This window comes from Cheilinus undulatus, linkage group 11 (assembly GCF_018320785.1).
Source record: "Cheilinus undulatus linkage group 11, ASM1832078v1, whole genome shotgun sequence".
Taxonomy (NCBI): Eukaryota; Metazoa; Chordata; class Actinopteri; order Labriformes; family Labridae; genus Cheilinus; species Cheilinus undulatus.
In genome coordinates this window covers 23,236,297-23,263,095 of record NC_054875.1, presented here as the reverse complement: position 1 = coordinate 23,263,095, position 26,799 = coordinate 23,236,297, and the positions used below count along the sequence as shown (strand labels likewise).

General features: G+C 39.6%; 1 protein-coding gene across 2 annotated transcripts in view; it reads left to right on the top strand.

Annotated features, from left to right (window-relative positions):
- cpne5a (copine Va) overlaps nt 1–26,799 on the top strand; it is a 156,076-nt gene that overhangs the window by 35,293 nt on the left and 93,984 nt on the right. Inside the window, exons 5-7 of one of the 2 annotated variants that reach the window (XM_041799403.1) lie at nt 876–915; nt 3,396–3,410; nt 3,579–3,655. In XM_041799403.1, the coding sequence (XP_041655337.1) occupies nt 876–915; nt 3,396–3,410; nt 3,579–3,655 (132 nt within the window). The remainder of the gene's footprint in view (nt 1–875; nt 916–3,395; nt 3,411–3,578; nt 3,656–26,799) is intronic. The other variant, XM_041799404.1, reaches the window with a different exon arrangement.

The window sequence follows — 26,799 nt, the reverse complement described above, 5'->3', positions numbered from 1 at the left end:
TTATTTTGAACGCCTTCACCAGGAAACATGTTCAAGTCTTCAGCAGCTTAACACACCTCATCGGGATAGAGGTGAAATGTGAAACTTGGAGTGCATTTAGTTGTAAACCTAGAGAGACTAAAAACAACAAAAAACCCAATTTTCTTCTGTGTTCCTATGTTAGACATAAATTTAGTACGCCATCAAAGGCTTGTTTAAGGGGAGAAGGGGGTTAACAACACTTGGATTTGGATTGAAAAGCATTATCTCTCTTAAATTTTGTAATACCCTGATATAATACCGTTACCGTCAAAGGCAAGAAAAAATACTGTGAAATGATTTTTGGGCCATATCGCCCAGGCATACCTTCAAGCATGAAGTCTCTGGTGGACTAACCAGGATAGAGCTGCAAGTCTCTGAGGACTTTCACAGATTTAATAAATTCATTTACTATAATATGACACTGGAACAGCAGCGGAGGAAGTGCTTCCCCTCACGATTAGTGTTGCTCATTTACATCTCTGCTTTATCACAGAGGTGGGAGCCAGGGCGTACTGAGCTTTAATTACTTTTACATTAAGTTTGAACGGTAGATGCTTCAAACTTTCCCCACTTTGGTAGAATGTTTTCATATGGTCCCCCTGGCAAAGGACGGAAATTACATCCATAAATTATCCAATGAGTTTCTTAATTAACTGTCGCATTATTGCTTACACCTTTTTTTTTCTTCAATGGTCTTTCTCTTTTCCTCCCACGATGACCCAGGTGTGTGATTGACAGGTAGAAAATGTCCACGCAGCAGTGTCCCTTTATGAGCCTCTACAGTAATTTTAAAGGTCCAGTGATATTTTCCCACCCCTTTGCTCCTGTGACTTGTGGTTTCTTTGTGATTTCAGATATGATATTGACTCTAAAAGTCCAGATCTGGCAAAGCATGTAAGTAAAGAATGATCTTTTTCTTTTTTGACTTCAACATGACAATTTTCACAAAGTTTTGTTTGAATTGTTGATGTGCATGCCACTAATATTGAGGTTTTATGCAAGCCATAGTTAATGCTGTCTAAATGTTCTTACATACAGTACTGTGCGTAACTTTTAGCATGTTTGGGCCAAAAATTGAGGCTGAAATGATGCGTAGATGTGGTGGCTAAACTGCCTGAGGGCACCATCGGGCAGGAAGAAAGGTTGACACAACCCCAGTCTGCTCTGGATGTCTATATAACCAGGTGGGGGGAGGGTGTTCTGTGGTAAAAATAACAAAATCTACGCCTTTAAGGTGGATTAAGAGGTGATTGTGCAAGTAAGCTGCAGACAGTACCTTTCTGATAGGCACTCTTACAGACCATTCATTTGAGACACTCTAGTTTATCTTAGAAAGGAAGTGCCCTAATAGGGCAGTACAACTAATTTCCAGTTTTAGATAAAAAAAAAAAAAAACAATTCAGTTTTATTCAAAAACAAATTCTGGCTGTTACATTCATGAAAAGGCCACATTGCAAACACCACAGTAAGAACCTCTTCATAAATACAACAAGGAAAAGGTCAATATCTTATCTAGGGTAAAATTATGTATAGACCAGTGTTAGAAGTAGTTATACAAACAGTGGCTCACTAAAGCTTTGTTAGCTTTAGCTTAAGCTAACAAAGCTATGCTATTTAGGTAATTAATGTTACTACTAGGGGGGATGTAGCTAATTTAGCTCTAGCAATGTGAGCTTTGGCAAACATAGGCAAAGCTAACTTATTTTCTCAGATAACATAGATATGTACCTTATGTAACTGCTTTATGAGCTAAGCTTTAACAACATGAGCTTTAGCAAATGTAGCTAAAACTAGCTTAATTATGTAGATACTGCAGATGCGTAGCTTACAGAGCTGCTTTGTGTGCGTACCATTAATTATGTAGCTTCATTGTCTCTTGCTAAGTTAGCCTTAGCAATGTGAGCTTTAGCAACCATAGCTTAAGCTAACTTAGCTAAACAGATGATGTTGATACAAAGCTTATGTAGATGCTTTGTGAGCTTAGCTTTAGCTCAGTTAGCTCTGTTATAGAAGTAGCTAATGCAGCTAATGGACCAATGTAAACTACGCTGGCTGTGTTGGAATGGTTTCATGTTGGCTTTTCTGTGTAAGCAGTTAACTCTGCTTTATTAAACATTTTGTAATCAGTTTTTGCAGGTCAGGTTTTTGACTTTTAACCTTTGGTATCCTAACTGTTATCTCAACCCTTACCTTAACCCTGAACAAAAGTATAATCTGATTTTATTTTTGAAGTTCCAATGTGTATTTAAGTTCTGAGTCATAATATGGCATCTCAGATGAACGATCTGTGAGAATGGCTGTCATAAATGCAGCTAGACTGTTGAGAGGTAAGATTGACCTGGTGTACTGTCCAAACTGGTATTAGGATAGCCACGAGACCCTGGTCACGCTCTGGGTGCCCCAAGGGCCTTAAAAAAATCCTGGTGGTCTCAAGGCATTTTAACAGCAGTGAAAAGGCCTGGATGAAAGAGAGTCAATCTAGCTTGACCTTGGCTGACACGTGTGTTGACATGTGTTGAGCTTGACTCTAGCCACCCTCTCCCTCATCTCCAGCCCTGGGGTTGTGGCACATCAGGCCCTGTGAGGAATCTTCAGTGCCTTACATGCCTGAAATGTATCCACATGACTGTATTTATGGGTAATGAGACAATGATTCTTACCTGATAGCATATTGTCGATTTCACTCGCAACTCTAAACACTTGCTTTTGTAAATGTTTTATTTTATTCTTCTGGAGGTATAATAGTCAGACTTTCAATTGCTTCTGGCACATCTTTATTACATTTTAATTTAAGAAAGAAATGAAGCATTGCACATCATTATGAATACCTCTCTAAACATTTCTTCTGTGCTCTGAAAAGCTATTTGCACTTAAAACAGTTTTATGATGGGGTAAACATTTATTTAAGTTGAGTACTTGTCTAAATGAGATATTTCTTTAATGTAGAAAAACATTTATGAGAACAACTTCTATACATATAAGCAGACACCTAAATAAGATACTTGCATTCCTTGGTTTGCATACTGCCAAAGTTTCCATCAGTGGTAATTCCCTTGTCCCTCTGAAGCTTTTATTGTTGTGTTTCGGCATTGTGCTGCATGCGCTGAAACTCTCTCTGCCTTGTTCTTTTCCTTTCTTGAGCTCTTTTGCTTGCTTTTTCTTTCCCTCTGAGACCCCCCCCAACTCTACCCTTTGCTTTTACCATTCTGCTTAACTGCTCTTTCACATATCTACTTTTGCTCTTCTTTCTTGCACTTTGTTGATGACAGTCTGGTATTTGAGTCATGTGCCTTCTGTTCCATGATATGCTCTGTTGTGTCACTGCTGCTGCCTGGTGTCTCTCTCTTCCTCTTCCTCCTTCTTCACCCTGGAAGCCAACCGACTTTAACGTACGTGTCTGCCTCAGATGTCCCTATTAATCAATGTACAATGATTATATCAATGCTTAATCCCTTACCAACTCTCATTGTTATTCCCTGGTGATACTCTGGACTTCCCCCATCATTTGCCCCAACACACGTTTCTCCACATCCCAATTTATGCTCCCACCATGGCAGGACTTCCTGGGACAGGTCCATTGTACTCTGGGGGAGATTGTGGGCTCACCTGCCAGTCGCCTGGAGAAACCTCTGGGGTGAGTCTACATTTGACTTTGTTCACTTTATTTTGCAAGTGGTGAAAATGAAAGCCACTCAGAACTGAGGGGAGGCTTTTTTACCTTCAGCCTTTCAAGGAGACAAATCGAGCAATTTTAAGTATGCAAACACAAATTTTCAGATGTTATCAAATAATGAAAACTTAATGTCACCCCTCAGCTCGTTCAAATGTGACATGTTCTCCTGCTAGATTTCACACATCCCAGCAAAGATGAGGCGATGATGGATATGTCTGCCTTCTAGAGCCATCTGTATCGTACGTTATGCTGCAAGATTAGACCCGTGTGCTTGGATGGGAACGGGTAATTGAACACGACTAGGGGCTTCCTCAATGCAATTACGATCATTAGAGAGGCGCTCTAGCACGGGGAGTGGATTCAAGTCAGCATGGGACACATGGCGCTATCAACACTGCCTTGACATAAATTGGGAAATATGAAGCCCAGATACTGGCACGCACAGACACATGCATGTCTCTTTGAGTTATGCGTGTCTTTTTCGCAAGTATGAGGGAGGTTTCTGACAAACTATGTAGCTTGTGTGTGTTTGTATAAGACTGTGAAGTGCAGATTTTAAGGAGTATGAGGCGGTGTTGGCCCCAGCAGCGGGGGGTTTGTGTGAACAACAGAGCTTTGGTGTCGACCATAAACCATGCCAGAGACTGGTGGCTGTGGATTACAGAGCTCTTTGCCCTTCAGTGCTGAATAAGAGGATGAGGAGGATCAAGAGAGAGTGTGCTGTAAACTAGGCCTTACTATGCACATCAGAGACTGGTAGGAGGCTCAGGAGCCCAGAGACATGATGGACAAAAGTATTGATTCTGCAGCTCCAGCAGGGCACCTTGATCCCCGCTGAGAATCTGCTCTGATGCAACACCCAATTTAGCTTCAGCAGGAGGTGATAATGATGGCATGGTTGTCTGTAAAGTAAGACTTCAGAGGCCCTTAAGGAACATTTATGTGTGATGTTTTTAATTTCCAAAATTTCATGTTTAAAAGTAGTACTTTAGAAACTATGGAAAGAATGTGTTTCTTTCTTTTCCTAAAGGCTTTAAGTTAAATGTATTTTTTATTCATTCCTGCCTTTCCAAAAGCTAAACAATATCCATGGGTAATGGAGTTTCTAACCCCATCTGTGATAGATGGTTTCTCAGATTTTGTTTAATGGCTCTGTGCTCCATTTCTTCGTCATGCATCCAAACAGTGAATGTGCCATCCTGCACTGGAGCTTTAAGGAATGGCTCCAACAGAGACTGAGGAAATCTGTTAGCTATGCTTAAACAAGTCTTCCCAAAGCACACTGCATCCAATGACCTGCTTAAGAAGCACATCAGCACCCCTTTCCCCATTTTCCACACTTCAGCTCTCATTTATTCTCCCTCCTTCTATCTATTAAATTCCTTTTTTTCCCTGCTCGACCTCCTTTCTCCTCATTGTGTTTTCTGTTTCTTGTTTCTCCCCCAAACCTCCACCCTCTTATGTTCTGCCTTGATGCAGCTTCTTTCACCATCACATACAAAATGTACTGCTTTTGTTGTGAGAAAATTTTACATGCTTATTCTGGTCTGACCACAACCATTCCTCTTATACCATACTCCTACTAAAAAAACAAGACACGTGTTTCAACCTTTTCAACGTAAGACACATAGCTCATTACCTTTTTTGCACTGTTTTTCCCCGTTTGAACCCAGACTTTGAGCGGGCCAAAAAAGGTGTCAGCACATTTATGCTTTATTTTGCATAAAATAACATTAACTTTAACTTGCATGCAAAACACTATTAAGAAGAATAAGAAAGGATTAAAGCATATATCACTGCTATTTAGTGGTATTTTCAAAAAACATAGTGTAGGGACCTATGATTTCCATGTTAACGAAATCGCGGACAGAATCCCTGAATTGGCCGATAAAAATGGGATTTACAATTTAACATGGAAATTGAATGAATTTGCTGTGTTTTTTAGAAAGAGGAACGTACAGTGCTTAACAAATTTATTAGACCACCCTAACCCTAACCAAAGTGAGGTTTATGCCACAGCTGCCCTAAATTAACAGCATAAGTAATTACCAAAATCCTTTTTTATGTTTCTGCAATGGTTTATACACCAATATGTAGAAGCTTTTTAACCCAAATGATATTTTTAATGCTAAAATAAAATAATTATTGTTATCCATGAATTTTCAAATGTACTGATTTACAAAAAAAACTAAAAAATTGTGAAGCACATTAATATTTCAAGATTAATATGTCAAATTATAGTTATTTACTTGCATTCCTGAAGAGAAAAATGAGTTTAAGTGCTTGAATGTTATACTTGTTTAATTTCTAAATTCTCAGAGAAGCCCAGTGAGCCGGCTCAAATTTGGGTGAATTCAGTTTGAAATCCCTCATTCCTGTTAAAAATGGTAAAACGTAGAGAGCTCACTGAAAATGAAAGAGTTTGCATTAAAGCACTTCATGATGCTGGATGGTCTTTGAGACAAATATGACAGGTGGTCTAATAAATTTGTTAAGCACTGTATATCTGAAGAATATGTTTCCGGGATCACTAAAGTGTGGCACAACTTGTGCCTCACGTAACAAACACTCACCCCGCCCCTCCTAAACAATAACAGCATGTCAAAGCAGCTGCACAAAACACTGTCAAACATCATGTAGCTCAACACGGGGCAGTACAGTGCGATATAATGTTGCACCAACAAGAAAACACAACCTTGCTTCGAGTTATTTTACCTCAACAGACCTGAGAGTCACGGCGAGAGAGGAGTGTCTATGCGCGAGGCACACAGCTGAAGTCACAACTTGAGGACCTGCTCACCTCTTGAGGGCTTCAAACTTGATTCAGACAGACTTGAGATTTTTCACTCGCCATCCAGAGTTCCCTGCCACACTGAAAACTGGTGTTTTATGGACCATCTTTGACTTTCTGAAAATAGATTGGATAAACCAGTTGTTTGCTATATCAAAGATTTTTGAGGTGTTTTTCTTCCCACCTGAAAGCCTCTTTGTTTGGCACTACATTGCAATGTAAGCTTTGGCTACCAGCTCCATGCTCTTCTGCCTCAGTGTATTTGATCAGCTGTTTTGGATCTTTGAGCTTCGTCAGAGAAAACAACAACAAACTGAAGTAAAACTCGTTAATTCAGCTTAGTTTTCCACTCTAACAGCCTGACACATTGTTTTCATTAGGTAAAAATTTAGTGGCGATTGTAGCTTGTCTGGTAATCAGTCATTACTATAATAAAGCGCCAGCCATAAACTTAATAGGACAACAGCATTCAGTAAAGGAAGGAACTGGATGGGGAGTGTTGCAGGCTGCAGGCAGGTGTGAGCTGCTATCCTTGATCAGAAATGTCCTGAAGAAGTGTTGTGAAGTCCCACTCATGATAACAGTAGCTCTCCGTGTTTGTGGACGTGGGCTCACAGTTTAAACACCTATTCCACCAGGGAACAGGATCTCTCCTGCAAACCAGTCTACCCCATAGTCTAGGTAATTAAATGGAAAGTACTGGAGAAGCCAAGATCCTTATTGTTTGCATTGTTGAGCCGTTTAAGAAAGATAAAAACTGGAGATTAACAGATTGTACTAATCAGCCTAAATTGCTGCATTTTTAATTAAATTTGCCTGATTCCTATAACAGTGTTTATTCTTTCCTTCTCTGGAATTTTTTCAGGTTTTTCCTTCTATGTAGATGGTAGGGGTGGGAGAAAAAATCAATACAGCATAGTATCACGATATTTTGTGTGGTGATATATTGTATCCTCTTGTCCACCAAGTTTCGATTTTTTCAAATTAATTGCTAATATGAACTGAAGTCTATGATAATGAAAAAAAAATGTGTTTGTCCTGTGAGGTTAGCAGAGGTAATGGTCATACAGCAGGAGAAAGTTAGTTCAACAAACATGGCAGCACCAGGGAAAGGACATTAGGAATGCAAGCAGGGCACAAATGAGATGGACATGACACATGAGGTTTGCAAGAAGTGATACATTAAAATAAAATACTGCAGATATATGACAAACATAAGGGCAAAACGAATGCTAAATCGGCTAAATCAGCGGTGCCCAATTCGACGATCGCGAAAGCTTCGCTGGTCGATCATGTGCCATTTGAATAAAGTCGTATGACAGGTTGCCCCAACGGTGACGTGAGCAAACATTTCAGCCTATCTTAAATTAATATGTAACATGTGGGAAGCAAAAGACAACAGAAAAACGAGGAGTGCGCGTTTCAGAGAGAGTGCTTCAAAGACTGATAGTCCACTCAGACTTTTACACACGCTGCCAAGACTTTGCTGTACTTTAGGCGACCGTTGCATTCATATGCTTTCTGTTTGGAGAGGACGGCAAGGTTGAATCTCTGGCCTTAAAAATTGCCACATTGTTGCATATGATCTCATCCGCACTGACGGAAGAGATCTTGTCACTGGAGGCTGACATTTACTCCAAATCACGGGCCCACGCTGGACAGTGATGGAACTTACAGAGGGAAAGTATCTCAGCATGATAAACGTGCAGCCTCACTGACCCAGCCTAAATCTACTGAAACGTATTGTGATGTGGCTCTTACTGTGTGGGTAGCATGCAGTGTGTTTAACAATGGATTGTGTGATGTTGTTTCAGTACTGTGAAGAGCAGTGGCTAAGTGTATGGGCATGTGTTTTCACAGTGAAATTAAGGGACAGTCAACAAAAAGGGGAGAGGGAGCAAGAGAGAGAGATATGCAAGCAGCAGTTTAAACATGCCTACTGGAACTATGAACTATTGTGTGCCTATTAAGGAACAAGAATACTGAGGGACAGCTCATATGTATAAAACTCCTTTAAAAATTGTGCTCTGACAACTCAATTGGCTTTTACATGTTAAGATTCTGCAAGTCACATACAACAGAAAGTTGACACTCCACTTTCTTTCAGCAGAGAACTCACATTTTGTGTTGTTTCTGGTTTTTATCAAGCCCCCTTGCAATTTTGTGATTTCTTCTTTTTTGTTTTGGTTGTCAGATCATGCTGAGCTGATCATTTCATACAGTAAGTAGCTACCAAGCCAAAAAGTGTGGGCACCCCTGAGCTAAACAGTTTAAAAAAAAGGTATATATGTTGCAATATATCACAATATATGGTATTGCAAAATGTTTAAAATTGCAATAATATCGAATCGTGACTTAAGTATTGTGATAATATCATATCGTGGGGCCACTAGTGATTCCTACCCCTAGCAGATAGGCGATTTGATGTATTTGAAATATTTGAGTTAACTCCTTTCTTGAAATATGTCTTCCAAACTGCATGTTACACACTTTCCCTTTGACAGTGTGAGACACCCACACTGTTGGCATTTTCTTCAATGCCTGACCATGAAAACAAAACACTTTGTCCAACTAAGAATGCTTTACATGCATGTTCAGTGTTAAATTTAATGTTTTGTACACAGCCAGGACAAAGTCCCAGATACATAACTTTACCTTGAGAATGTGACTAGAATCTGAAAGCTATCTAAAAAAATAAATTATTTAGTTTGTGAGGAATTTTACATTTAGTGGTACTCACCAAGGTTATGGGATTTCTCATATGAACATGATGAATACATTACGCACAGTCACTCAAGTAAGCAGAAACATAACCTACTACTCACGCTTAGTTTAATAATTGACCTCAATCTTTTCTGGATTTACCCATGCTATGCACACAGGGACGGGTATAAAATTCTGGTATTTCTGCCAGAGCAAATTTTCCCAGATGTATGCTGTAGAAAATAACTGGTCAGAGGAGATGTATGGCTTTTCCCTCATGTTTTTATGAGGACGGAAACATTTGCCAGTGGGAGGAAAGTGAGCTATGAAGCACTGAAGTGTCACATTGGTACAAACCAAGGCTGTGTATAATCTGGTTTTAATGAGAGACATGCATCAAAGTTATGGTAGCTGAGGAAATGCACAGCTAAATGATTGACGGCAGCAGGTGAATGGCATCTTTAACTGAAAAAAAAAACATTTTAGTGGTGACAAAACACTCATGGTTTTGATTACGTGTGTAGCCTGTGGGCAGCACTCACAATGTGTGTGTGTAGTTAACATGATAATAGAGTTCATTTTACAAATGGCAGTAACCTTTTATGTTGGGTATGGTAAATTATACCACACACTAGAGCATATGAATGCAGCACAACATTAGCATGTTAAACCCATTAGCCTACTGTGACTGGGCCCTACTGCTGCATGCTTGAAGCAGGAAATAAACCAGGAGTAAAATTACAGTGAGTGTTGTGGGTGTGCTGGCTGCTCCTGTGTTAGCTGAGGGCACTGTGGAAATATAGAAAATAATTTGATAAACATATATGTAGGCTAGAATGAATGAATTAAAGATTTGTGAGGAGAAAAACAACCATAAAAGGCATGATTTTATCTTTGAGGAGTGGCTAAACCCCAGTTTCAGCTGAAGTGCATCTACATAATACATGCTTTTGGCCCTTTGTCATGATTTTCAAAATTTGATTGTTAGCTGTAATGTCTGAACAGTTCAAGGTAGACCTACCATGAGATGCCTGAGTAAAAAACGATGATATATGTTATGCAGAAGACACAAGTTTGTATGTTATCAATCTTGTTTCAAGAAAAACTGGATTTATTCATGATCTCAGTCAACAGAACTACTTGCAATTCTAGTGTCACAGCAACGTGTCTGATTAGTTGATAATGGCTTTGTCTGCTAAACTTCTGTTTGCCACTACTAGTGAATTTTGCTTCAACAAAAGACAATTTAAATCATTAGTGAAGATATCTGATCATGTACAAGGAGCAAGCAGGTATATTATCGACCTTCTTAACAATTCACTGATTATCTGAGTATCACAGTGACGTCTCTGATCTGAATGGTAGAGCCACAAGTCTTGGCTGCAAGGAGTGAAGCTAATGATCGGGGAAAAGTGGATGGCTTTGTGGTGACAACAGATGCTACCACATAAGGGTGCATTCAGAAAATATTGCAAGAGCACAGCCACTGAAGAGCACAGTGGTCTCCATAATTCTCACATGGAGGAAGTTAGGCACAACCAGGACTCTTCCAAGACCTGGTAAAAAGCCTGGCCAAAAACTGAGCAATGGGTGACAAAGAACCCTCACTCTGACTGAGCTCCAGAGATCCTGTGTGGCGATGGGGCGAAGATCTGGGCTGAGCCCTTGGAAGAGACCTGGCTTGGTTTTTGCTCTGATATACACTGTCAGCTGTGAGGACTTCTAGTATATAACGGAGTGCACCTTTTCATATCATGTCTAATCAGTTTAATTTACAACAGGTGGATTAAAATCAAGGTGTCAAAAAATCTCAGCAAAGATCAAAAGAAATGGGAGGAACCTGAGTACAGTTCCAAGCGGGTCCAACAGGTCTGAAAGCTTATGTCACTGAAATATGTCAGTTTTTCATTTTTCATAAATTTGCAAAAAAATCTAAAATTCTGTTTTCACTTTGTCATGATGAGGTACTGAGTGTAGATTAATGAGAATTCCAATGATTTTTTGACTGTAGCATCAGGCTGCGACAAAAACAAAATGTAACAAGACTAGGTTAAAACCTGGTTTATGGCTGACCGCAACTATCTGGGATGCCTTATTATTTTTGCCTAATTTATTGTAATTGTTCATGTGAACTTACATAGCTATATTTTCTTCTCTCTCTCCCTTTGTATGAGTGGAGAGGAAGCCCTGAGCAATGTCATCCACCCTCCCCTCCTGCTTTTCTTCTATCACATCTGATTGGCTAAAAGTCATACACAGAAACAAATGCACATACAAAGACACACTGAGTCAGCCAGAGCCCTTGAGAACGGTGAGGAGAAAATATCCTCCCTTTATTCTGTGCTTGTCATGTGATTGATCACACGTAGTGTTCCATGTTGACTCGAACTTTTATTAACATCTTTTTGCTAACCAATGATAGCGTATATCATCCCGTCTCTGCCTATTCTATTCCCTTGTTGTCGCCTCCTGCTGACATCCTCATCCAGTGACACTCTATCCCACTGTGTATAAAGGTACTTATCATTATAGTGCACTTTTATGTTGGGAGGGGACACATCATTATAAGAGACGTGCAAAACCTCTTCTCTGCCAAGACAAGCTTTCGGTGTGGATCTCTGCTCTGGTTTTACCTAGGGATGCGTGTGGTTAATTGGTAAAACAGTTAAAATTGTTTATCAAATTAGTTGGCAGTTAAACTAATTACCTATCATTTTTTATGAACATGGGCTTAAAATCCCTGTCTATAATGCTCTTTTAAATTGTAATGAACCCGCACTAGAGGCTGCAGTAGCTTCAGTTCATGGCCGCTGCCTTCCTCTCTGGCACTTCACTGGATGTAAACATGAGGGGCTTAGCGGTGACTTAGCGGTTAGCCTGTAGTAGGAAGACCGCGGTACGACTGTTTTCTCAAGCAGTAAATGGAAATAAAGTGGTATGTAGGCTGTCGAGGGTTGAACTCGCGTATAACTACTCAACCGATGTGAAAAGAGGCCAGATATCAAAGCATGATATTCATCTGCAATGAAGGAACGAAGGCGAGCAGTGCTAGCTTTTAACACTAGCCACACTGTAAAATGCATATCAGACTAACATCACACCTGCTGACACAATGACCCTGTGAGGAATTTGACTGTTTTCTAGGGGTTTTCTCCTCATTAGACTAGTCGGTTGAACAAAATGTAAATAAGCGTTTAGCCAAATAGGGAAATAGATGCTTAGGAACATCCTTAGTTTTAACAAAAAAAGTGGTCCAGTTCTGAGTAAACTGCAGCGGTTCTACATCAACATCAGAGCTAACAGCTAACGCGGATGCAGGCCCTGGATATACCGGACCAGCCAACCATCATGATCGTAAAGCCATGCCGAAACAGACTGGGAGAAGAGCGAAAACATCGCTGTCCATTTCTGACAAAAGTGCCGCTGTGTCTAATTCGAGTTAATTGCTCCACTAGCAGGCCTTGTATACAAGCACTCACACAAGTAACCCCTTCCCCCTTAACTATGACATACTCATGGTGAAGCAGGTTGGCAAAAGAGCAAAAGCACCTTTTCTGTCACTGAAAGCTTTCAACGTTGCTCTCTGGGTTTTTATCAAGAAATGTCCAGTTTTCTGAGCTAATTGCTCCACTAGCAGCCATTGTATACAGTTTATTTATTTTATTTTTTAGTTTGACAGTTTATTTGTTTGTAGAGGGTGTATAATGGTTTTAGAGTGGTTGCTCCAGCCTGAGACCAGCTCATGACAGAGAAAGTTCAATGAGAATAGTCACTGAGTGCATGAATAGTTTTGCAACGGCCAAAGGTAGCTTATGCCTGACATGTCTGAAGTTCATAAGGCTGGCTCTTACATTTCTGCAGACATTTTTTACATGTTTCTTAGAACTTAGATTAGAGTCAATTGTTATGCCCAGAAACTTAAAATGTTCAACAATCGGTATTACCTCTCCATTTACAGTCATATCTAGTTGAGGTTTATTATTCCTCCTGATAGAAAAATACATTCCTGCAGTTTTGCTCACATTAACCGTTAGACAGCTGTGAGTTAGCTCGTCTGATACTTTGTTTAATGCTGCAGAGAGTTAAATACAAGCATTCACACAACAAGGAACCCTTTCCCCCATCACATAGTCATGCTGAAGCAGGTCAGCAGAAGAGTCAAAACATCTTTCCCAACATGAAAAGCTTTTAGGGTTGTTTTTGTTCTTTATTTCATACAGAGATCTGCTCCAATTCTAAAACAGACACAATGCTTAAGCTATGCCCAATGTATTTCTAGAAGTGGAGGCACCATAAGAGGGCTTTCAGTACATCTAAACCCCAACCATAACGCAACTCTGTATGTATAGCTCTACTTACCACAGTGGAGGCAGCCATTACCGATGGCTTTCAGTCAAAGCAAACCCAACTCTGTATAGTATGACTCTGAAAGTAGCATCACTCAGTCAGTCAGTCAGACATAGACAGAGCCATCTGTAATGCTGACCTCAGCAGTCAGCCAAAAAAGTGAGGGAGTCTGAATACTTCTGAATGAACTACATCAAGTATAATCAGATTTTCCTGTATAAAGTGTAAAAAAGATCACAGCAGCCAGTTTGAAGTTGGGTTTAGTTACTCATTAAATTCTCTCTTGAACACTCATTATAGAGGTGTTATTAGGTAAGAAGTTCAGGAAAATAAAGATGCAAAATCAAGTTACAGGAAGAAACATCTAGTACCTTTCATACTAATTCAACCACGATTACCTACTATCTTTCTTAAAAAATCATGTATAAGATATATCAAGTATCACAGTAAAATTCTGTTTTAGCTTTTCTTTTAGATCTCTATAGTCTGCACCTCAGTGTTGCTTTGAATGCCAAACATTCTAAATCAAGGGCCAAGCAAAAATTACATTTAAGGCTGCCAAAGGCTGGAAATCTGAAATTGAACAATAAATATACAGACAAAGTGTAGTTAAATTAGTTTATGGTTCTCTCAAATCCACACTTGCTCTGATAAAAACTTAATCTGATAAAACATTTCATAGTTCCAAGCAGAGACAGTATTTGATCAAAATTGCCAGAAGCTTAATTTGATAAACATCTTTCTTATCATCACAGCCGTGCTATTATTAAAATTATTTTCTCTGGTGCTTGAATGCAACACTTACTGTCATCACGGTGAACATTCATATCTACCCACCTTTTTCACCTCGTAACTGTCTAGGTTTTTTTGTATTTCTGAAGTATATATTGTATATTGAGACAGCTATTTTATGCTTGTCTGTTTTATTGATTATGAATCCACCAACAAAGTCTTTGGGGAAAAGTAAGGATGAGTCCATTTTGACACAGACGGTGCAATTGGAGCTCCAAATTGTTTCAAACTCAGTCACAAGGCCTCAGGGAATAGGACGTCACATGTATAAGGGCTTATTCTTCAGATAACATTTTAATTGACTGGTTTAAAGGTAAACTTGCTAAATAATAACTGCTCACTTCATAGCAGATGCTGTATGATAAAGAGTGAGCAGAACGATATATGTTAATAGTTTGCATTCTTCTGCTCCCATAAATTAAGTTTTATTGACTAATTCATCTCTGTTAGGTGAAATGAAAGACACTGTATGACTGCTCTTCATCTAAACTTTAAGACTCCACTAAATAACAGCGATTTAATTTTTCAGGCATGAAGTATTCATTTTCCTCTAGGCTAAGTTTCTGCATTCTACGCGTATGTAATACGTTTTCTGTTGTTTTAAACGTTTTACACTGTGATTAAATACAGCAACACTTAAATAATTCAATCTTTCCCAACAGGAAAGCAGTACAGATGGGATCTGTTAAGCCTACAATGTATGATGTTTACTGAGAATTGGTCAAAACCACATATTCTTATTTTGTTATACTACATTTTCTAAGTTTCAGCTGCTTTTGTAACTTTACTAAAATGTTCTTATCTGTACTGTTTTTTCGTCAGTTCCTTATTTTAGATGCTCAGAGTTTTACAGTGAAAATAATGGCTTAGGGCCCTAGCATATTCCAACACTAAGTGTTTTGGTGCTAATAGCAGGTTGCTTTCCAATTTCCACCCAGAGCAGTTGTCATTTTTACACTGGTCACTCTTGTTGTTAATTAACAAATGAACTTGTGCTACTGTTAGTGCCTGTTGGTGTGTTTGTCTTTAAACAAGGAGTGGTCAGGCACAAAGTTGGCTGAGGACACATTAAAAGTAAAGTCTATTGTCAGTGGTGCAGGATTATTTAGGGGAAACATTAAAAATATGGACACTTATCAGCAAGTTCAGAAGTCACTATGGTCCCTTCTTTGAGCACCGACTTCCATCTGGAGGGGCAGAAGCGCAGAGACTCCCTCTTCAACACAACAGAGCTTATTCACGCACATTGGATTCATAACAGTACAGCCTCTTCACAGTTAAGGCGGCTTTACAACAACTTATCCTCTGGTTTCAAAGTCACAGACAAAATACCAAAGTTCGGAGTAAAATCATGGGAGTCTTGCTGAAGTTGCAGCTCGCTCCCATTGCCTCAGTCAGTAAGGTGAAAGGTGGTCTTAAGACTCGATTTTAGCCGTTTTAAGGCACTGCCTTTCTTCAGTCTTGGCGTTGTGGCAATATCAAACGTGTTTGACATTGTTGTAAATCTTAAGTCTTGTCTTATGCAAATTGTGTTTCACAGTGACATGATCATCATCGACGACCAATGGGAGCAGGTGTTGTGCAAAAGCACATTAATTCACTTCATTTTTCAAAACATTAACATGAGCTTAGATCAATCTGGAGCCGCTGAATATCACTCACAACTCAAGAGATTGAAAAACGTTTCTGTTTAGAGATGGTCTGCTCAGGTACGGTAAACCACCACTGGGATTTTCATAGTGAGCCCGATCAGTTTGTTTCAATGGGGAGACTACTCGCATTTTCATGGGGTACTTTTATTTTGAGGTGTTTCTGGCATAGTTCCTCAGTTGTTGCAGTAACATGCAAAATTGCTTCATTGCTAAAACCTTCCTTTCATTTCTACTTGATGTAATGATTTAAAAACATCAATTATAAGAGATACTAACTCAAATGTGATCTCCACCTGTTTCTACATCTTGCTCTCTGCTCAAAAATTGTTGTGAATTTCCACCAGATGCATGATAGGAAAATATCTCAAAAGGTATCGTGTTCTGGTCTTGTAGTTAGTGACCACCAGTCTTTCCAAAATCTTAGTCTGAGACTAAAAACTCAATGGCTCGTAGATAAATTGTCTTTAGATGTGAGAGGGCCTCAGATGCCAGTCTTTTTAGAGTCTTTTAAGAGTTTTGGCAAACTCTGTCCACTGGTGTAAGGCTGGCATTAGTATCAGATTTTAATGGAAAGAGAGAGTGACAACTTTTGCTTCTGTTTATGTCTAACACAACACCCAGAAGCATACACACTGTCACGTAATGAGGGGTCAGATTTTTAATTAATCTTAATTATAAAAATAATAATACATTTTATCTATAAAGCACTTTCATAAAAACTCAGAGACACTGTACAGTGCAGAAAAAGATACAATCACAGAAAGGAAGATCAAAAGTAGATAAGAGAAACAAAATCAAACAGACAGACAAATATGACAAAACAACATCAGCAACATCATTTTTAAATTCACTTTAAGATATGAGATCATTGTAGTATAATAATAATAAAATGTTAATATTGATAATAATAACAATGATCATTATGATTTGAAAATAATAATAAATGTAGTGGTCGGAGTCAGGTGGGTCCACGGAAGCAGGTTCCAAAAATCCAAATGAAATTATGCAGCACAGGGCCAGGAAGAATCCACAGAAACAGCGGTGACAGAACTAGAACATGAAGACTCACAGCATGTATAATAATATGATATGAATGCATATAGAGATAAAGATAAAGAGAGAGAGAGAACCTCAATGTGCCATGACCCCCTGGCAGTCTAAAGGTCGATCTCATTTCTACCCCTTAACCCTTTCCCTTTCCCCTTTGTCTACCCCTTCCCCTTGCCCCTCGAAACAGAAAGGTAAGGGGTAGGGGTGAAAATGTTCCCTTAAGAAATGAGACGCCACTTGATTGCTGTCCATCATCACACATTGCTGTTAAACAGCTGCGTCATTGAAAGTGACAATAAAGCTTCGACCATCTCTTTCATACTATGCATCTCCGTGTTGATCTTCTCCATATATTTATACAGTTAATAGCCCTGGTTTGAACATGTACATATTGAAAATACAGTAGACTCCCATCCCCACTAACTTAAGACTGAATGTATAAGAAAATCACCTGACATGAACACGCAAAACCAAGGGGAAGGGCTAAGATAAGGGCTAAGGGGTAGAAATGGGATTGACCATAAGCCTGTAGCCGTATAACAAACTAAGAGCTTGTCCAGGTCTGAATCAGTCCTAACTTTAAGCTTTATAAAAGAGAAAAGTTGTAAAGGTAGAGAGAGTGTCTGGAATCATCTACCTGTCCGAGTCTGAGAGGCAAAGGAGGGGGGCCTGATAACTGAAGGGTCTACCACCCATCAACTTTTAGAGACTGAAGTCATTACATTGCAATGTGTATGCACAGACAACTATCTTTAATTTTCTAAAAGAATTGATTTAAGCAGTATCAAACAGAATCAATGATTCTTAATCAAATATTTGTTATAAAAAACTAAACCACAACAAACTATCTACAAAGCAAAGCAAAGGGAGGAGAGAGAGAGAACAAGATGGCTTCTGGTCTTAAAATGCCCAATGAGTACCAAAAGGGGGCAACATGGCTAAATTGCGTGTGGCTACACATGCAATTTTTAAAATGGTGAACTGAGAAAAAAGAAAGTGGAGCCATGAGGTGAAGAGAGAATCTCTAGCTAGCAGCTACAAACACAGTATGGTAGCTTCACACAGAAACCCAGTGGCCCAGTGATTCTACAGCAGTCACACTGATGTTTGTGTAGGTGAAGGTGCTGTACTAGACATAACTTACACAGCAGAGAAATCACCAACACAAAACAAAGACAGCAAGACAACAAATGCAGCTTTCGACAAATGCACATGAAACGCTTCCTACAGCTAATCCTGCCCTGATCAAACCTCTCACTTGTGATCACAGCATGCGATTAGAGTCTGTTGTCAAACTAGACCCAGAAGGGAGCAGCGGTCAGTACATTAATGTTTCTTTTAAAGTTTCTTCAAGCAAGTGGAAAGTCTTTTGCCAAAGGGATTAACTTTCTATCGTCTTTCTGGGGGCAGCAGATGAGGTCTTTCAAGCTTCCTCAGATTCCAGGCGTCTGTAGCTCTCCTATCCAGGTATGTTTCTTGACGTAAAGAAAACAATGAGAGAAGATAACTCCCTGCTCAACTTGCTGACTCTGCTAAAACCTAATTACTGTTGAACCCTCCGCAGTCTCTCCTAAGATCTTCTCCTGTCAGAGAGGAGAATGGGTCCTCTGACTGTGCTACAAAGGATCCTTATTATTACTAACCTATCACCCTTAGTTTAAGATTAGCCTCCAAAACTACGACAACTCATGCTTCAAAACTGCCATACAGGCAAGTCTTGTTTCCCACATGGACTCAACACACAACTTTATTTGATGTTAAATGTACTGAAAATAAATCAACATCAGTCTTACACATTCCTGCTGATGTGTCCGGATATGTAAATAATTGGCAGCGATACGCTTCCTCATGCAGATGTTTTCACCAGGTCTTTTCACTGTTTCTGATAATGTGGGAATGCTTTAGTAAAAACTGTTCTTAAAGGGAATGCAAAATGATTAGTTGGATTTATGTTACTTCCAAAACAAGCTCATGTATATTCAAGGAACTTAATCTAACTTGTTTGCGCTTTGCACCTTAGTTAGCAGCTGAATTGTGTACCCTAAGGATAGCAAAATGTATATGACGGCTGTCTGCTACAATTATTTTTTTAACCATTGCAATAAAGTTTTGAAAAGAAACGATAGCAAACTGTAGACAGATGTGCTCCAAATTGCTGTGAACCATGTACATAATTAAGCGTGCCTTTCGCCATCAAAATAGGGCCCTTACTATTAGAAATAGAGAGCGTAAGTTATTGTTTCAACTACTGCTAACTTTAGCTGTGTTGGTGGGAGAATTACTTGTTCTCAGGAGCAGTGGTGTCCTGCAGGGTATTTGCACTTACAGATCTCCTCTGATGCTCATAATTTTGTGGTATTTTTTTGTCCTAGCATGGCAACGGTATGAGCGGTTTTACTATGCAATTGGCCAGGACTCCCTTACCTTAGGCAAGACCATGTGTTAAGCTAATCAGAGGTATAATTTCATAATAATCCTTACCACCTGACGCAGAAGTTGAGTGTCAACATTGAAAAACAAATGGCCTATTTCTAAACTAAATATGCAAGAGCAGTCTACAGCACAGGGCTTTTATCCTCTGATGGATTGAGAGCATAAAGAAAGAGTATATCCACTTCTGCAGGCACCACTACACCACTGGTCATCAGTATTCTCCAACAGGGGTCTTCCATAAAAATGCAATTGCCACCTAACTTTATTTGATGCATGATATTGTTCAAAACGACAAACGATAAAATCAGTGAAGGTCCTCAACAATTTATGATCCATTTAAAGAACAATCAGTGTGGGGGAGAGGCTTAGTGAACACTTGTAAAGAGATTAACTACACTTTCTTTGATGGATCTTTTGACATACCCTCATTCACAGCAGACAGAATTAAAAATAAAAACCAACATCTTTATCTTCACAATTTCATGCTGATAAAATGTTAAATTACAGAGCCAAGTAGCAGAGCTGTATGACTCACCAGAAGTTTACTCAAAGAGAACTGAGGCAGAGGGCATCACTCGTCTCATCTCGACTTCAGAGACTCACAATTCTTTTAAAGTTGTTGGTTAATGTAGTTGGCTGGCTGACTTGGGGCTACACAGCCACAGTTCCTCTGAGATGAAAAATAGAACTTGCTGCTGCAGATTTAAATATGAGTGGGAGGCAGAGAAGTTCATTTTTTGGTGAGACTGAAAATCCCTAATCCATGTACTGCTGAACACTGAAAGTGGAGCAGGTGTTCTTCACCTGCTTGGCTTCATATTTTCCTGTTCGACTTAACTGGGAGGTCAAGTGCTTTCAGAAGGCTTTAAGTAATCAGCATCTTCTTCCCCAGGACATCCCACACAATTAAAGCATTCTGCTGCCTTGCTAAATGCCAATTTATGTAGGTTCTTTGGCTGCACTCTAACAAGGGTCCCTCTTTAATAACATGTATCCCTGCTTAGGTGTGGAAAACACAAACTGTGCTGATGTACAAGAACCCTATTTGTCTGATGAAAGTGGGATTTATGAGGAGCTATCTAGATTCTATAAGAAGTAACTATCCTCTCCTCTCTGCATTCACCTCTTACAGACACATTTTTTCACCTGGCCTTCATCCATCCTGTTGATTTCTTTGCTTCTGACTTTTTGAGGACTCGTGTGTCAACAAAGCAACTAAAGGTCTTTCCTTCTTTTCTAACATGAAGAAAAAGGCTCATTTAATACATACTTTGGCCTCTGAAGGTCTTTGCTTCCCATCATTCACACTTTGTAAATGGTTGGAAAAACACAGCACAAGAGTGATAGCAAACTTTCATCTATGCAGTTGTTATTTTTCATGCCTAGAACCAGTTTTGTCTCAGAAGCTATTGTATTTTCACCTGTGCTCTGATGGCACATTGCAATCCTTAGTCAGCAGAAAGCGGCTTAAATAAGGTGGCATCAAAGCCAGCATCCTCTGCTAACACAGGAATCTGTAGCAGCATCCCTAACACAATTCTCCATTAAGTATCAGTACACTCTCTGAAATACAGTCTGTTGGTGTTCAGTGGATGGAAGGAGAGATGATAAACATATTCTATGCCCAGTGTGGAAGCATTTCTGCTGTGGTACCTTCAGTGCAGTGGATGTTCCTCAACTCTAGTCTTCTTGCATTTTTTAATACGATGACCTGTGTGAATGTGGGCAAAATTGTAGGAGAGGCATTGTGGAGTGACCCACCATGTCACTACCGATAGTGCAAGCAAATTTGTTCTTCTTTGTCGCAAAAAACACCAATGAATAACTACACAACTCACTACAAACTCTCTTTTGCCTTCCTGTCTACTTAGTGTCAGATCATTAGCCATTTAATGTAGCAAAACAAGGATACCATCCTGCAATGTTAGAGGTCCTGGAAAACATGTTTTCATGTTAGAATCACAAATATTTATTGACTGAATCAATTCAAAATGTCCAAAAATCAATGTTTTAAAATGTACTTTGTTTCATGCTGAGTTCATTTTTAACAGCAGACGGTTTAAGTAAAGCAAACCTGCTTACAGTATTTTCTCTGTGCACCGACTCCCCCTTTGCTGGTGGCAAAGGCATTAGCATTAGCAGTGCTAGCTGTCTTTGATGTTTAACCTTTTTATTGATTTTATAAATCAACCATGGTCAATATATTTTGGCTTATAAAACCAAACAAAACCCTCTTTAATGTGAAAGTTAAAATGATTTCTGTCAATTAAATTCAAATATGCAATGTAAAATGAGTGACAGCATAAATATTTACCCCCTTTAGAGTGACTGACCTAATTCAACAGAGTTCCAAGGAATTTTTGCTTGTAGTGTCACTATAGTGAAATTGGGATCCCCTGAGTGCAGTGACTGTGTCTCAAGTGGTTGTGTTATAAAGACACCTGTGTCTAGAAGGTCCAGGCACTGGTTGATCAGTATTCCTGGCTATCATTACACCATGGAGACAAAAGAACACTCCAAGCAACTCAGAAAAGGTCATTGAAAAGTATAAGTCTGGGGAAGGATAGCAAAAACATTTCCAAGGCACTGAACATCCCCCATAGTTCAGTTAAATTAATCTTTAAGAAATGGAAGGAATATTGTTGATAAATCTGCCTAGATCAGGCTGTCCTCACAAACTGAGTGACCTTGCAAGATGGAGACTAGTGAGAGAGAACACTAAGGGCACTTTCACACTAGGCCCAGTTGTTTCGAACCACACGACGAGATTCCTCCCCCTTCCCCTTCCACTTCCCCCGCTGGCTTGCTTTCACTCTAGCAACATCAACCATGCCCGTACCCACTTGCAAATTTACTTAGTCTGAAACAGCAGGTGGCGGTATGCACGTAGCTGGTTTACAACCCCACCAAGGAAGAGAAAGAAGAAGAAGCTACCATGGCAACCACTGGGGTCATGACCTGAGCGAAGATTGTTTTTGTTTTGACCCGGCAAAAAGTCCATCCTGCAGCCATGGATAATTTAAAAAAACTTTTTAAGATGCCAGCAACTTCGCTCTTTGCATCTGCACATCTACGTGCTGCTCAGAGGATTAAATGGGCTTGTGCTGCGCAGATACAGCGGTTTTTGAGGTGACAGGAGACTTTTGTTACCTTTGCACCTCATTTCACTGACTCCAACTAGTGTTCATCTGTAAGGTGAGTCACAACAGACCGTTTATTGACTGGATTCTGACGATTTCTGCCCTTTCTAGAGGAAAAATATGAACAAACTGCTGCGCTGTGGAAAGAAGTTTAGTTTTTACGATGATGTCATATAGCTGATATGTCACTCTGTCTCGTATCCGATTGCGCGATTGTGTACACATCTCATCCGAACCGAGCCAGAGTCCACTTGAATAGTGCCCGAGACCACCTCCTCAAGTGGGCCCGGGCCCAGTGCCCGGGCACGGTTTGTTTGCATTCACACTACCAAAACGAACCGGATTTGGGCTCAAGTGCACTCGGATCTGGGACCGGGCCCCCAATGTGAAAGCACCCTAAGACACCTATGACTACTCTGAAGGAGTTACAAGCTTCAGCAGCTGAAATGGGAGAGACTCTGCATAAAACAACTGCTGCCTGGGTTCTTCACCAGTCAAAGCTTCATGGAAGAAACTCATTAAATCTAAACTAGAGTTTGCAAAAGGCATGTTGGAGACTCCACGATCAAGTGGAAGAAAGTTCTTTGGTCTGATCATCCACAACACCACAAACACACCATCTTCACTGTGAGGCATGGTGGTGGCAGTATCATGCTGTGGGGATGTTTTTCAGCCCTGGAAGGATTGTAAAGGTAGAAGGCAAAATTAATTTTGGAAATCTTGTTCAGTTTGCAAGACCTGAATCATACAGTGAAAGCTACACAGAAATGGTTCAAAGACAACAAGGTGAATGCTCTTGAGTGTCAAAGTCCAGACCTTAAACCAACAGAGAATTTTTGACTGGACTTGAAAAGGGCTGTTCACACCTGATCCCCGTGCAACCTGACAGATCTTGAGCAGTTTTGCAAAGAATGGAGTAAAATTGCAGTGTCCAGATGTGCAAGCCTGATTAAGACCTATTTTTATTATATTGACATTACTTTTTAGAAATCTCTTTTTTTGCTGTTTTTCTTGGTAAGAAAGCCAAATTATATTGACTTTACTTGATTTATAAAGTCAAAAACAGGGTACAAAAACCAAGGAGGTGAATACTTTTATTAGGCACTGTGCAGTTGAAATCATACGCTAACACCCAGAGGTCAAATAGGTTAAACAACAGCCGTATTTGCAATTTTTGGCATTTAAAAACAAGAAACGACCCAATACTTTGTGTCTAGGTCTTCTATTTCTGTTGCTAGCATTGAAACAGGTGTTGATATCATTGATTCTGACTAGTTTTCTTTTGAAGCTAAAAATTCTGGGATTGTGACAACCCTTTTTTACATAATGTGCAAAAAGTCATTTAAGCAGGGCACTTGTTAAGTAGAGCTGGGTTGATAATAAGGCAAAATATTCTTGTCTCACACTAATGATGAAGACCTCAGGTGCAAGGGCAGACAAGGACAGTGTGGATTTTTACTCAGGGGAGAAGCTTAGCTAATTTGTTTTGCACACAGAACAGACAGACATTCTTCCCATGGTCACACTCTATCTTCTGTTACTAGAAAGGTGAGAAACCTGCTGAAAGCTTTTAATAAAGCACTCTCCCGCTTTAGTTCATCACTCCCAGGTCGTTAAACTATTCAGCAGCTAAAAACGATCCTTGGGCTCACAGACTGCAATCTATAGTCAGCAGTAACCACCGCAGAGGAGGTCAGGGCAGATCAGTACGACATGATATGAATTCCATTACATCCAGGAGAGAGGGTAAAAGGTGCAGCAGCTGTGTGACACACAAGGAGATAAAGGAGGGGGGGAATGAGCTGTGATTGGATGTCAAAGAGCCACAAAAGACACAACTTACATCGTATGTGGAATAACAAAAAGAGTTGGGTCTCTCTTTTGGCCTCTGATGGAGACGGATGTTCTGTTCTTGCCTGGGGGGAAATTGAAATGGGCTCGTTATGTGCTCCAGAGAAGGGTTTCTCTTGTTGGCAGGGAGAACAGAGGAAGTCTGCTACACTGGCTGTCATGACTTTGAGCAGTTTTGTCTGTAAGATGAGTGAAAAAGGTTGTTTCTGATCGACAGAAACACCTATTACTTCTCGTTCTTTGAAAAATCAAGCCATTTTTATCTTGCAGGTGGTTGATGAGTCCCTCATTTATTTGGAATAACAACAAATTAAACATTGTTATAGTGATTAAAGACCACTATAATTCATGTAGTCAAGTCATATTACACCAAAGCACACTAATATTACAGAGGCGAGGAGTTTTACTGGCATGTTTGATATCACAGAGATTCCCATAGGAATGAATGGACTTCTGGTTGACTGCCTCCGTAGCCATATGTAGGTGAAATGAAGCGTCATATAAATATAGGCTTACACTTTACATCATACTGATGTCAATACTGATGTACTTTGAGTGAAACAGTTACTTTTTGTTGGATACTTTCACAGTATGATAAAAGAACTTTTAAGACTACATCTGGCATACAGTTTAGCATAGAACAGAGACAGATTTAACCAATCAGATTGCTTTTTTATCTGTCTTTATAAACTGAAGCCTTAGCCTTCAAAGGTTAACCAGTATTTTAGAAGGACAACTTTGCTTGGCCAGGCAATTGTGTGAAAACTTGTGGTGTTGGCTTGTCATCTCTGTTGTTCTTACTGACACACGCATACACACAGTTTCTCCTCTCACTTTGTACCACAGCACAGCACAGGTCGATCTCTCCTCTCTCCTGCTTGATGGACATATAGAGCACAGCAGAGAAAATATCATGGATTTTTATTGTCTGACAGCTCACCACTGACATTTTTAGCCTGCCATGTCATGTAGCCCAAACAAAATTGTATCCGTATCTCCCTCTTTCTGACTGGTTGAGTCACGGCATGTGTGAATGGTGCTACTGCAAATACAGGAGAAGCTGCGCCATTTGAAATACACTACTATTGAAGTGCACTGATAGCAGCCCTGCTTGGAAGGAAAACAGGTTGTTATTGTTAGATTGTGAGCGTCCGCTGCATCGATGCAGAATCATTGAGAGGGGTCTCACTACAGACTGTACATTTCTTAAGGCTACTCTCACAGACTGTTCATTAGAGGCACAACATATTTCCAGTTTGAGATTTTTAAAAATTCAACTTATTCAGAGACATCTGATTCAGTTATGCATAGCTCTGTTCTAGAAGTAATTCAATGAATGATTGCTTGCTTTAGCTTAGTTAGCTTAAGCTAAAGCAAGCTAGCAACGCTAGCTAAGTAATTTATATTACTAAATAAGCCAATGTAGTTAAGTTAGCCTTAGCAATGTGAGCTTTAATGAATGTAGCTAAAGGTAATTAAACTTTGCAGATACTGTAGATATGCATCTTATGTAGCTGCTTTTTGAGCCTAATGGTGTGTGCAATTAACATCTCGGCCCTGAACACAGAATTCTGCCTTGGAAAGTTGGAGCAACCCCCTAATACCTCCAATTATGACCTCCTAGCAAATGGAACATATTAAACTTGGGTTTGATGTCAATCCCAGCTCCAACATCTGACTTCCAAAGTTAATGGAATGCAGCATTAAATCTGTTAGCTACAGGACGTAGATTACGCAGCTAGTGGAGGTATGTAAGCTATGCTTCCTGCGTTGGACTGTTTTCATGGAGGACAAGCCTTTTTCCATGAGAAAACTTTTTACTTGGCTTTTAAATGTTTTTTTTTAATCAGGTTTTGTCCTAAAGGGAAGTTTTATTCTATTTTATTTTTAAGGTTTTATTTCTTTTCTGATATATAGTGCCTCAGATGAATGGTCTGTGAAAGTAGCTGTCAGAAACGAATAGGCTACAGCCAGACTGTCTTGGAAGCGTCTACATCTGCATCACAATGCATCCTGGGAAAGATTATTTTCAACACCACTTCTTGATGCTATACAACACTTTGCTCACCAGTCTGGGTGTGATGAGAACAGCTCTGTGCGATGGCAAATGACACAATAATCACAGAACACAACATATTGATAACCACATCAATTACCAGTGCATTTAAATGTTGATTTAAATCCATTATAAAAATTTTCTGTTGTAGCCCTGGATGTAACTTCTGCATTTTATGACCCATTTAAAGGACTAGAAAAATTGCTAGCCTTTGAATTTGAAAGGACTGTCCTAGGCTGGTGCGATATATCAGTTTTATCAATTAATTCAAAATTTTTTGTTGAGGACAA